The sequence below is a fragment of the Petaurus breviceps genome, unplaced genomic scaffold, assembly GCF_028583685.1.
Source record: "Petaurus breviceps papuanus isolate PSGF00001 unplaced genomic scaffold, PetGlider_PUasm1.0 225, whole genome shotgun sequence".
Lineage (NCBI taxonomy): Eukaryota > Metazoa > Chordata > Mammalia > Diprotodontia > Petauridae > Petaurus > Petaurus breviceps.
The window spans coordinates 22,447,595-22,461,364 of record NW_027185889.1 but is presented as its reverse complement, the minus strand read 5'-3'; the positions used below and the strand labels follow the sequence as shown (position 1 = coordinate 22,461,364).

At 42.7% G+C, this 13,770-nt stretch overlaps 1 protein-coding gene across 1 annotated transcript in view; it reads right to left on the bottom strand.

Moving 5' to 3' along the window:
• Positions 1–13,770, bottom strand: part of UTP20 (UTP20 small subunit processome component) — a 117,212-nt gene that overhangs the window by 36,315 nt on the left and 67,127 nt on the right. The window contains exons 30-35 of the mRNA XM_069095229.1: positions 8,668–8,894; positions 6,672–6,816; positions 4,052–4,139; positions 1,296–1,439; positions 884–934; positions 262–414 (exon numbers count right to left, since the gene is read on the bottom strand). Of these exons, the coding sequence (XP_068951330.1) occupies positions 262–414; positions 884–934; positions 1,296–1,439; positions 4,052–4,139; positions 6,672–6,816; positions 8,668–8,894 (808 nt within the window). The remainder of the gene's footprint in view (positions 1–261; positions 415–883; positions 935–1,295; positions 1,440–4,051; positions 4,140–6,671; positions 6,817–8,667; positions 8,895–13,770) is intronic.

The window sequence follows — 13,770 nt, the reverse complement described above, 5'->3', positions numbered from 1 at the left end:
ATTTTCCCCCAGGGTTCTCTGCATTGTACCACAGTCTCAAAACTGTGTCAACATAATATTTTTTTTTATTTATGTCTACTAGACAAACCTACCCAAATATACACAGCACAAGGGCCCTGCCTTATGGAAAGGGCTTCAAATCTGTCTATGCGTTTAATGGATGTTGAGACATGGCCTTTAACGGCCAAGAAGACTGCACACCCCAGAAGGTAGCAATCAAATCAAAATAACCCACCATGTAGTTCTGCCAGAATGACTTACCTGTAATGTGTAGAAACAATTGTGCATGACAGGAACTAAGTATGTGATGTCTACAGTTTCCATCTCTTTAATATAAGAGGTGATTTTCTGGAAAGTTGACAAGCGAACATCAAAGTTGATATCGTCCAGGTGTCTCTGATCAAAGGCATTTAGCTACAGGAAGTACAGAATTGAAGTCATGAATTGGTTTTTAGTCACAAAGAAATGACCACTCAGCATTCTGGCCTTGGCTTGGCCACACTCATCCTCTGACACCTTCTTATGATGTAGAGACAGCTTCAAGCTTTGCCAGGCTAATCCAGGACAGCAAATAAAGCAGCAGGCCTGACACAATGAACTACCTGGGTGAAGAAGGCTGGCAGACTAAACAGGGCCATCAGCTGAATGGCAGTCTCACTAAATTCAGGGCCGACAACAGGAGATTTACTAGGAGACAATTATGAAGAAGGCATAGAACTGTATCCCCAGAGAGAAAGCACCACACTGATGAACTCAGGGACCCATCAAGGACGACTGGGCACAATAATCCTATCCATATCAAATCTTCCTGAAAGTAGGCAGTGTACAAACTAAAGGCTTAAAATATGCATTTCCAAATGAAAAGAATAAATTATTTTCATACCTTGACTACTTCTGTAATGTACTCCAATCCACTCTCATAATCAGAAAGTGTCTAAAATAAAAAAAAAAAAAGGTTGGGAAATCAGATTGAGTATCAGAAAATATTTCTCCAATGACTGGGAGAAAAAGAGGATTCCTGAATGTAGGTGGACCATGGGGACAAATTTATGGGAGGACACAGACAAAAATATCATGGAAGGGGCAGCTATGGATGGGCTACAATCTGTATCATCAGAGGGCCCACCCGAATCAGTGAGAATCTAGCTTCATTTGGGTGTTTGAATTCATGGGCATCACTGCTTTCCAGCTCCATATAAGAAGCTGACACTGATATGGAGATGAAATAAAAACCGTGCTATCAGCTTTCTACAAAACGAAAGGTCAGTTGCTGCTAAAACACAAAGCGTACCTACCTGGAAAGCCGTACAGAGCATCTGTCGGGACATTTTGTTCTGAATGACAGAGAAAAGCTTTGACAAAGGCTTCAGGAAACTCGCTGGGTCATGACAATTCTTTAACAGGTTCTGCACGGTCACCAGGATATCAATCTCAGTGTCCTAAAGGATGGAAAGGGAGAGGGTTTCAGAATTGAGAAGAATGACACCTAGGAGGGCACCAAGTGATAGGAAACAGGGCCCTGATTTCCCTCACGCCTCCTCTTGCAATAATCTGCATCAGTGTGGTTCTTCCTCCCATTACAGTTTCTGCAAATTGTTTTTAAATACTTAGCACTTCAATTACCCATAAAATCCACTGCCACCTTTGAAATTAAGCCATTAATTATCTATATAATTATAATGGCTTATCTAAAGCCATTTCCTCTTTCCCTTCAGGGTAAACACACAGCAAGACTTTGTCCAAAGACCTGCCTCCATCATAGCTATGTGCCCTACAGCACCTCACATCACTGATCCAAGACTCAATTTCCTCATCTGTAAAAAAATGAGTGGAATAGGTGAAGTGATCTCTAAGGATCTTTCCATCTCAAACTAATTTAAGGTTTGGTTGATTCTTTCTACTAAGGGAATAGGAAGAGCATTTTCTATTATTTTCTAGTCAAATAATAGCTATGAATCTATAAAAAGAAAGGGAGAAGAATTAATTTTTTCTTTTAAATCTCATCTGCTAAACATGAACTTTAAAAATAACAGCACTGTAAATAGTTAAGATGAAAATAACTTGAAAAAAGGGGGATTGCTTCTTGGCTCTGCCTTAAATGTTCTAAAACAGTCTCTTTTACTCAATATAATCAATACTGCCCTAAAACCAGCTCACCCTCGTCTATAAGTGCCTCCATAGAGTCTGTCAGGAAGGGAAATTCAACGTCAATGAGCATTTGCTAAGCACCTAGCTGTATGTCCAACACGGGGAACGCAAAATCAGAAAAGGAAACAATCCTTGCTCTCAAGGAGCTTCCATTCTACTGTGTATCCATATGGATATGCACAGACAGTATGACAAACTTAAAATTCAAAGGTGAAAAGAAAAGACATCATAATCAATCAAGTCTGGGATAAAATCTGGCAGTAATTTCTTCACTTAAACTTTCACATACAACTACATTCTAAAGTGTAAAATACATTTAACTATGATGAGCACCTACAAGAGGAGGTGGTGCAATGGAGAGAAGATCAGATTTGGACTTGGAGGACCTCGGTTCAAATGCCAGCTGCAACCCTGAGTGTGTGACCTGGAAGAAGTCCCCGTAACCTCTGGGCCTTCACCTACAAGATGGAGAGGTTCACCTACATGACCTCTACGGTCCCTTTGAGTGCTAATCTCTGATCCTTTCACTGCAGATTTTGAAGCTGCAAGGTTGCACAATGGACAGACCACTGATCCTGGAGTCAGGAAGATCTGAGTTCAAATCCAGCCTCAGACACTTGCTAGCTGGGTGACCCTGGGGAAGTCATTTAAACTGTCTCAGCTACCTCATTTGTAAAATGAAGGTGATGATAGCAACTACTTCCCAGGACTGCAGTGAGAATAAAATTAGAAACATTTGTAAAGCATATTGACGATCTTAAAGCATTCCTAAGCACAAGCTAATATTATTGGTGGTAAGGGAAAGGATCAAAGTCCAAGTTACAAAGAGTAAGTTAAGGTTTCTGTCTTTCCAAAAAAAAAAAAAATCCAGTTGCTCAAGGCAAATCCTGTTTTACTGACTTATTCACCAATCAGATGAATGAAATGGTATCCAGAGAAGATCACCCCATGAGGACAAGGACAGAGAAGAGGCTGGGACCAGCAGCACAGGCTAAAATGCAGCAATCAGCTAAGCCTGCTTCTGATGGCTTGGTTAGTTTTTCTCCATCCCCTTCTCCTTTCTCCTACGGCTGTGCAGCAGCAGCCCAATTAACGTTAATTATTATTATTTCCATTTCTGATCCTCCTGTTGTCCTTCAGTAGGTTTTCCCAACAAAGTGGACTTGAATGCCACCAAAGACATGCCCTCACCAATAGAGGGGAGATGATTACTTTTATCTATAGTGACCACTCTTTCTTAGATCCTTAGTACGTCTCACACACACAGTGAGTGGATGATGAGGAAAACTGTCCTGGGTAAACACCTGGTACACTACACTTTGCCAGAGGGTAAGCTCATCCAGAGCACAAAGGATTGTTGTTATGCCAGGCTCAGGACACAGCCTGCTTGCTGGGCCTTAGCTCTGGATAACAGGCTATTTCCAAAATATTCTGACGACATCCAGCATCTGCCTAATGACCTCCCCAAAGTTAGGCCTCCTGAGGCATCCTATTCTCCCTTTGGTCAGCCACCACTGGTAGGAAGGTGTTCCTGACATCAGACTGAAAAGCCACGCTCAACACGACAGCCCCCCCCCACTTCCGCCACCCAGTAGAGGTTGGCCCCATGAGCAATGCCACCTTGTCTTCTCTCAAGGCTGAGCCTCCCTAGAGCTCTTTAAACCAGCTCTGAAGGGGCACGAACTTGAAGCCTTTCCCCACGGGGCTGCCCTCCAGCTAATCAATCAGTCGCAGTTTGACCAGGGCAGAGCAGATGGGGACTGGCCTCAAGCCCATGGTCAACAGCATTTGGGGCTGCCCTATGACCCTGGAAGACCACTAAAGCCCCCAGATCGTTTTCAAACAATCTGCTGTCCAACCACACTTCCCTGCCTCACTTGGATGATGCCAAGCATGCACCTACCTCAGCAATGTTGCTTCGGTGCAGGAAAGGAAGGAGCAGAGTGATGAGGACGGAGCTCTGCTCTTTGTCTTTCATAAACTTGCTGATCCTGTAAGAAAAGAAACTCAACCCATCAGAAAGGAAAGAGTGACAGGTTCCACAAGTGCTTGGCGTCTGACAGTCCTGGGGGAGAGCCTGAGGTCACAGTGCCATAAGCCCCTTGAGCCTGGTCCCCTCCTGGAGGACCCCAATGCCAGCCCCTCCAGTAGAGCTTGTGAACCTAGTCCCTCCAGGAGACCCCTCCCAAGAGTTTCCTGCAGTCTTCCCCCCACAACCCACCCCCTGCTGGTGTTGCTGCTTCTGCAAATACTCTGCCCTCTGTGAATTCCACATCCTGAGACAACACTGACCACTTATCAAAGAGAAAAGCCATTCTAAGAATTAGGACTGGCCTAAGTAATATTGCTTCAGGGAAGCCCAGGAAGGCCTTTGGGGTTGGTGTTGCCCTTATTCAGAAAGCCTGAGGCCACCTGTTAGGGGGAAGCAGGGAACCTCATTATCAAAACCTGGGGGGGGAGGGGGGAGAACACCCCTGGGGGCTGCTTCCAACAAAGCAGGGCAGACTTCCAAAAAAGCAACTTCACACAACCCTCCCAAAAAGTATTTTTACATTAAGCTAATTTAAATTACATTAAAATTTTAATTCCAATTTTTAAATTGAAGAAAGCAGCATGATGGTAGACATGCAGTAGACAGCCAAGTCATTGAACATTTATTGAGCACTAAATGCATACAAGGCATTGTTCTAAGTGCTGGGCATACAAAGAGAGGCAAAAAACCCAGTTAGTCAATAAGCACTTATTAGGCACCTACTGTGTACCAGGCACCATGCTAAGAGTTGGGGAAACAAAGACAAAAACGGCCCGGTTCTCAAGGAGTTCAGCGTCTAATGGGAGACATTGGGCTTGGGAGTCTAGTTCTGCCTCTGACACATCAGGGTGCCCCCAGGCACTTCCCTTGACCTCTCTGAGTGTCAGCTACTGAGTCAGAGCTGGGGGGGGGGGGTGCTCTACGCAAGAAGAGAAACCCATACTCCAACAAAACGATGCTAGAGATGAGGACAGCATGGCCCACAGAGCCTACAGTCACACATGGTCACACAGGGTCGTGCCTTGGTCCCAGTCTTTTTTTTTAATCATTAAAAACATTCTGAGAATTAAACGTGGAAAGCCAAGTGTGACTGGCAGGGCACTTCAGGTGAGGCCACTTTGTTATCATGGCAGGCTCAAGCACGTGGCCCTCTCCCCATCACCTCCAGGGGCTTCCAACCGCTGCCTCTCAGACCAGACCTTTGGGTGGCCATTCAGAAGCCTCCCAGGCCTCCCACCCCAAACTGGTCTGACCACTAACCAAACGCCACCTTGAACCTCCCCAGTTGTCTCTCCCCTCGCCCCACCCCACCGTACACCCATGCTTCACCTCCACCTCTGAGAGCCTTCCCCCCATTTCCTTCAAACATTCCTTCTACATGAGGCCTCTCCAGGCCCACTCCTCTGTACTTGTGCCTCCCCCAAAGTTAGCCACTGTTATTTTCTAGAAATATGCTCTATATATTTCTAGATAAACACGCTGACACCCCCAACAAATATAACCTCCTGGAGGGCAGGGGCTGCTTCAGGTTAGTCTCAGTACCCTTGACCTCACATAGTAAGCACTTGAGAAATGTCTGCTAATTGGGTAATTCACTCTGCAAGCCACAAGACCAGAAACCAAGCCTCCTGAGTCACTTGTCAAATAGACAATTTTTGAGTCTTTGGAAGAATTTTCAGACCTGGGGGAAAAAAACCTGATGTTCTATACTGTTTATTTCCTAACTGTCCCAAAAGACCTTGGGACCGCTAGACCAAAAGCCCACCAATTTAGAGCAGAAAAGGGCCGTGGAGGCCACTGGGTCCACCTCTCTCATCTTAGAAATAAGGATATGTCAGAACAGAGAGGTTCAGTGACTAGCCAGGGGTGGACCTAAATGTCTGAAATGGCATTTAACACCCCTCACACTGTCCAGGCAGCCCCCTCCTATGCTAGAGTCCACAGGATCACAAGTCTGGCTCAAAGGACCAAGGTCAAGCAGGCAAATCAGCCACTGTTAGGTCTGGTCAACATAAGAGCATCAGAAACAGGTGGCAAAGCCAATAGGGGCCCAGCCTCAGAGGCAAGAAGGCCTGGATTCAAGTCCTGACTCTCACATAGCCTCAATGTGGGACTCTGGGGCAAGTCTTTAGACTTTTCAGCATCCCAGGTACCTTTTCAAGACTCAAGTAGCAGAGTGGGTACCTATCTGCATTAGGGGAGGGAGTTTCCAGCAACAATGAAATCACCAGTCTGGTTGACAAAGGGGGACAAGGGAAGGCAGGATGTGGCTCATGAAAAACTTCTTTTCATGAAAGTTCTTTCTCCCATCAGTGGTTCCTAAGACAATGGCAACAGAAACCTTGGGCTGACTTAAAAGCAAAAACCTTTCAAGAGTCAAAAACTCTTTTCTATTAACAAAAATATTTAGAAATGAAAACTATGTCTAAATGATCATTGGGATCTGCTATAAACAGGATTCAGGGAAAACTCCAAGCTATGCTTCCCTCACCTGGAAAGAATGCTGAGCTCCTTGCTGACCTGGGCCCGATATTTCTTCTTCCTCACCTTCTCAACATTGACCATGGTTCTGCTGAGATACTGAAGGATCGTGGGCACCTGGGGCAGCATCAATCTCCCGCCCAGGGTGATGGATTCTGTAATAGACATGCCCAGATCAGGGGTTTGGCCTTCACATGCTGCTAACTTCAGTAACGGCAGAGATGAGACAGTACGACTGACAGCAGTATCCAAGCACCTGGGAGTCTTTTGGAGGGCGACTTCTCCATCCACACAGACAGGCTACAAAACCACCTCTGACTCACCAGCTGTATGTAGAGGGGCGGCTGTCAAAAAATCCCAGGGACAAGTCTCTCTCACCTTAGCAAGGACAGCCCTGAGGAAACTGGCTTAGAGGCAGGCAAGCTCCAGGCCATGACGCAGAGCTTCTCTATCCTGAGAGCCCCCACCAAAGGTGTTGCACTTCACCGTCAGCCCAGGGAAAACCCAGGTGGCCAACACGACAAAAAGAAGTGTCAGAGGAGAATCTAAGCACAGGATACCGTCATTCCTATTTCCATCTCAAATGACAAATAATCACAGGGTCACACATGAAGAGCTGTGGAGGGACATCAGAGGCCCTCTTATCCTAGAGGTAAAGTGACTTGTCCAAGGCTACAGAGAGAGCTGGGTTTCAAGCCTGGGTCCCAAAGCCAGTTCTCTTTCCATAGAATTACTGCTTCTCCACAGAGTGAGGAAACTGAGGTCTTGCCCAGTGACACAAACAGCACACAAGATCAAAGGCAGGATTTGAACCCGAGTCCTTTGACTGCAGTACTCTTTCCACTGCACCAAAAACATGAATTTAGCAGTTTAAGTTTCCATCTTTTTAAACTGGAAAATCTATTCTATAATCATTATAGAACTTAGTATAATTAACAATCATTTATATAATTAAAAGTGTCAAATTCATTTTTATAGCCACTTTGACAAATTAGTTTTACAAATTTTCAACTAAAAGGTTGACAACAATCTAAATTTTAATTGTGAACATCATTCAATAACAATCAAGGTTCCCTAACAATATATTTCCATCACAGCTAGATTGCAACTTCAAGAATTTTTTAAGTGTTAACCTCTGCATACAATTGAAAATTGAGCCAGAGATGTGTGAAAGCAAGGAATGCAAAATCGAAAGCACCAGCAGCGTGTGCCTGACCCCCAAGAGACACTGGAAGACCAAGAGGAAAGCACTCCAGTTCCCTGAGCAGAACTCCCTATGGGGAAGATAAAGACAGAAGAGTATCTTCCAGGCACTGCAATCTGCAAAGGGAAAGGGGTAGTGCCCACCCGTGAGCGGAGATCACAGACCCACTGGAATTATGATGTAGATTTACAGAAAGGGAAAAATAAAATAAAAGCCATAGCGGTCACAGCTAATAACACGACTGGGACTAATCCTGCTGACTCTGTCCTATTTAAAAATGAGCTCTTCTGCTGAGAAAATTCGGGCTGCAAAAGGCTTGCATGGGATAAAGGATGGAGAGCTGGCCTTGGTGTCCTGCCTCGGACACATGCTGGCTGTGTGACCCTGGACAACTCCCTTAACTTCTCAGGGCCCTAGGACAGGCACTTCTGGGGGGCCAAGAGAGACCAAACCAGACAAAAAAGTAATTTGGAAATATAAAACAAAATAAATACAAATGCAATATGACATAGATAACATTACACTTTAAAACTCGGTCAATCTGCAGCCCACAGGTATCCTTACATATGGATTAATGGGCTCTTGTTTCTCTGAGTCTGACCCCACTGCTGTTGCCCTTCTGTGAACACATGGACATGCTGGAGGGAGTTCTGTACATGCCTGAAGTCACAGGTCTGGTTTAAAAGAAAGAAGGGAAGGAAGGGGGAACAAAGAAAGGAAGAGAGGGAGGGAGAGGAGGAGGCAACAAACAATGCTCTATACCAGGATCCTAATATTGATTTCTATCTGTCTCTATTCATACCATCTACATTTTCTGTTATCTCTGTATAAACACAGCCAGTCACAGTCAGGTTGGATACTGTATCTGTGGGTTCAAAATCCGGTATGTTAAGGAGGTTGTCAGCTATATCCATTACAACACTGGCTGTGGCTTCAGACATAAACCTGGCTGAGAGAACAGCAAACACATTCTTGAGGATGTCACACTCTGGATCCCCAGGTTTCTGTTTAGCCAGCAAAGGGAAGTATCTGCAAGAAAAACATGAAAATAATGATCATTCAGGGAGAAGTGACATGAAGATTCCCCCCTCCCATTCAACCCGTGATACATTAATGTTAATTACAAAAAAGGACTTGGATTTCACATTATCAAAATTACCTATTTTATTTTTTGTAATTGCCTGGATGTCTTGTTTGGTTAAGAATTCATCTCCTACACGTAGATGTGAAACATACATAGATATGCTTCTCTTTTAAATTTTTTGGGGGTATGATCTTCAGTATTCAGGTGACATGTCCATTCAGTAGTATTTGTTGTGTGAAATGATAAAAACTGTTCATCTAAGCAGCCTCTGTTAAATTTGCTAGATGATTTATATTTTAAGGATTAGTAAACTTGGGTTACTGAATTCAGTTATTACTGATTCTTCCTTGTCTAGTTTGTTCAATATACCTACTTTTTCTATTTTTTAACCTTATCAAGCACATTTTTTTGGTCTTTATTAATTTGTTCACTTTTAGTTTACAAGATTCATTACCACAATTCCTTGAGCTTCAAATTTTCTCTCCCTCCCCCACCTCCATGGCGGCATACAATCAAGTACAGTATCTGCACATACTTTCATATTAGGCATTAGTCAGGTTATAAAGAAGGATTGTATCAGATGGAATGAACAATGGGAAAGAGGAAGCAAAACCAAACAAGAAAAAGAAAAAGAGCAGGTAGTTTGCTTCACTCTGGGTTCAAACTCAGTCCTTTCTCTCTCCATCAGGAGTCTTTTGGGGTTGACTTATGACTCTGGATTGCTGAGAAGAGTCCAGTCTATCAAAGTTGGTCATCACTTTTATCAAGCAATACAATTTGAAGTCCAGCCTTCATTCCTATACTTTTTTATTGTTTCAAAAGCCTGTAGTTCCTTTTTTTGTGTTTTTAAACCTAGCTCTCTAAAATATCCCTTGGCATTAAACATGCAAATTAATTTTAGTAGTATTGTCATTTTTATTATATTGGCAAGGCCCACTCTGAAGACTGAATAGTCTTCCATCTACTTAAATCATGCCTACTTTTTTTTAATTAATTTATTTTTTAAGCAATTTAAGTAACTTGCTCAAGGTTACACGGCCAGTTATTTCTAGGTGTGGTGCTAAGTATCAGAGACCGGATTCCATCCCAGGTCATTCCGACTCTGGGGCCAGTGTTCTTACTTGCTGTGCTACCTGGCCGCTCCTCTATTTTTATTTCTTAAAGAATCATCTTCCAATTGCATCCATGAGGACATTAAGTGTACTTCAGTAGAATGACTTGCGGATGGTTTGTACATTTTGTAGTTATTCTGAATGGGACTTCATGACTTTCTACCGTTGCCTCTGGGACTGTTATTATCCTAGAGACATGCTGTTGAATGTTCTGAGTTTATTTTTGTAGCCTATGTATACCCACACACATACTTAATAGGGCATTACCATGCCTATCTTTCCCCAATACCTCCAACATCAACTGTTCTCTCCTCTTTTTTTTCAAGATTACCAAGTGTGAGATGAAAACATAGGTTTGTACTGACTTGCATTAGCAATCTGGAGCCTTTGTTCCTATGTTATTAATAGTTCACTGTCCTTCTTTGAAGAACTGTTCATTCAAATCCTTTAACTTTATCTACTGGGGAATGACTTTTGGTCTTATGTGTTTCTTTCAGTTACCTATATAACTATATTTCTTGAATGCAAAAAATATTAAGTCACAGGAAAATTTCTGATATACAAACACAAAATTATAATAATGGTTGACAGCTGCACTGTCTCAAGGTGCACAAATCTCAAGGATTTCAAAGTTATGTATGAGAATACTAATCAACACTGTGACTACCACAATTCCAGAGGACCAATGATTAAACATACTCCTAACAAAGAAGTATCAGACTCAGAAAACAGAGTAAGACATATATTTTTAGATACTGTTAATGAGGGAATTTGTTTTAGGTTGATTATGCATATTTCTTAAAAGGTTTTTATTTTTCTTTTCCAAAGCGGGGCTTAGGGAAGGTGAGAAGAGGAAAAAATTGATTTTTTTTTTAGTTTAAAAAAATAAAATAAGAGACTCAGAGGCAGGCCCAGAAGGCAGAGCCCTCAGAGGCAGGCCCCTCAGAGGCAGGCCCGGAAGGCGTGGCCCACAGAGGCAGGCCAGGAGGAGGCCTGATCAACTGGGAGGGCAAGTCATCCCACCAACCACAAGGGCCACTACCAGGCCTATCACCAAAGGGCTGGGACTGGAAAGAGCAAGGTAAGAACCAAATGCAGGGGTCCCTGTCCCGGGCAGCAAATATTCCTGGGGCTACGACTTCATAGCCCAGAAATTAAAGAAAAAAAAGAAAAGCCCCTATCAGGACCTCCAAAGACCAGGATGACAGAGTGAACCTCGCCTGCTCCAACTGCACCCCCCTGCCCCCTGCCCCTGAAAACATAGTAACTCTTGCCCCAGGGCAAAACCCTCTACAGTAAAGGCTTGGGATCCCTAGAGGAAGGGCATGGATAGGGCCCTGCCTCAAATGTGTAGAAAGCAGACTACAAAGACTCTGGAGTCCTACTATCCTCAGAGGGAGGAACCAAACTCAGAGGGAGACAATGTGGACTCCACACCCACAGCTGAAACATCAACAGGGAACAGGTCCCAAGCACAGAAAGCTCTCCTAGATGAGATCAAAAGGAACTTTGAAAACCGAATGAGAGAGATAGAAGACAAAATGAATAATTCTCTCAAAACCAAAACTGCAGAATTAGAAAACCATTATAAAGAAGAAAACATCTCTCTAAAAAGAAAAGTGTATGATATGGAAAAGGAGCTCCAAAAATTAACCAAGGAAAATGATTTGCTAAAAACTAGAATCAACCAAATGGAAACAAATAACTGTATGAGTAACCAAGAATTAGTCAAACAAAACAACAAGAATGAAAAATTAGAAAAAGAGGTTAAAATATCTCAATGGAAAAATAACTGACCTGGAAAACAGATCCAGGAGAGATAATCTGAGAATCATAGGCCTACCAAAAAATCATGATGAAAAAATGAGCCTGGACAACATTCTCCAAGAGCTCCTTAAGGAAAACTGCCCTGAGATACTAGAATCTGAGGGTAAAATAGAAATAGAGAGAATCCACCGGACACTTGCTGAAAGAGATCCCAAACTGAAAAGTCCTCGAAATTTGTGGCCAAACTCCAGAACTACCAGATAAAAGAGAAAATACTTCAAGCGGCCAGAAAGAAACAATTCAAATATTGAGGGTCCACAGTGAGGATCACACAGGATTTGGCAGCCTCTACACTGAAAGATCAGAGGCAGTGGAATACAATTTTCCAGAAGGCAAAAGAGCTTGGGTTACAACCAAGGATCACATACCCAGCAAGACTGAGCATATTCTTCCAGGCAAAGAGATGGTCATTCAATAATATAACAGAGTTCCAGACCTTCCTGATGAAAAAGCCAGAGCTCAATGGAAAATTCAACCTCCAATTACAAGATGCAAGAGTGACATAGAAAGGTAAACAAGGAAAACATACACACACCCTGCTATTTGATAAGAGCAAACTGGTTATAGACAAGTAGAGGGTATGAGTATAAAATACACAAAATGACGATTAAAAAAAAAATCTTATTAAGGGCTACAAAGGGACTGCAATGGAAGAAAGGGAATGAATGAGTGGAAAATGGTAAATTATGCCACACAAGGAAGCATAAAAACTGTATAGCAGAGGAAAAGAAGGGAGGGAGATGGGAATCATATGAGCTTTTGCCTCATTGGTTCTGGTGCAAAGAGGGAATAACAACCAGTTAAGCATAGGACTCTATGGAGAAGAAATGCAAAAAGTATCATTTCAGAGGGAAAGAGGGGAGGGAGAGGAGCTTCGCATGAGATTTGTTCCTGTCGCTTTTGGTGCAAAGAAGAAATAACATACTTCATTAAGCATAAAAATATCCTACAGGCAGTAGGAGTGGGAAAGGGCTACAAAGGGGGCGGGGTTAGTAGAGAGGGAAGAAGTAAGGGGGAAGGGGAAGAAAAGGGAACAGGGCTGATAAGGGAATACTGAGGGAGGCAGTGGTCAAAAGGAAAACTATTAAGAGGGGGAAGGGAGAAGGGGGGAAAATATGATTATTAACAGGGGCGGGAATAGGATTGAGGGAAAGAAACAGATAACAATCATAATTGTAAATGTGAATGGAATGAACTCTCCCATAAAACAGAGACAAATGGCAGAATGGATTAGAAATCATAATCCTACAATATGCTGTTTACAAGAAACACATCTGAAACAGAGGGATACACACAGGGTAAAGGTAAAAGGCTGGAGTAAAATATATCATGGCTCAGCTAAAGTTAAAAAAAGCAGGGGTAGCAATCCTTATCTCAGATAAAGCAAAAGCAAAAATTGACCTAATTAAAAGAGATAAGGAAGGAAACTATATCCTGTTAAAAGGCACTATCGAGAATGAAGCAATATCATTACTTAACATATATGCACCAAGTGGTGTAGCATCCAAATTCCTAGAGGAAAAGGTAAAGGAATTAGCGGAAGAAATAGATAGCAAAACTATACTAATGGGAGACCTTAATCTCCCCCTCTATGAATTTGATAAATCCAACCTCAAAAGAAACAAGAAAGAAGTTAAGGAGGTGAACAGAATTTTAGAGAGATAGGTATGATAGATCTCTGGAGAAAACTGAATGGGGATAAAAAGGAATATACTTTCTTCTCAGCGGTTCATGGCACATACTCAAAATCTGACCACATTCTAGGGCATAAAAACCTCACAGTTCTATGCAGTAAGACAGAAATATTAAATGCATCCTTCTCAGATCGTGATGCAATAAAATTTATATGCAATAAAGAGCCATGGAAAGACAGACTAAAAAC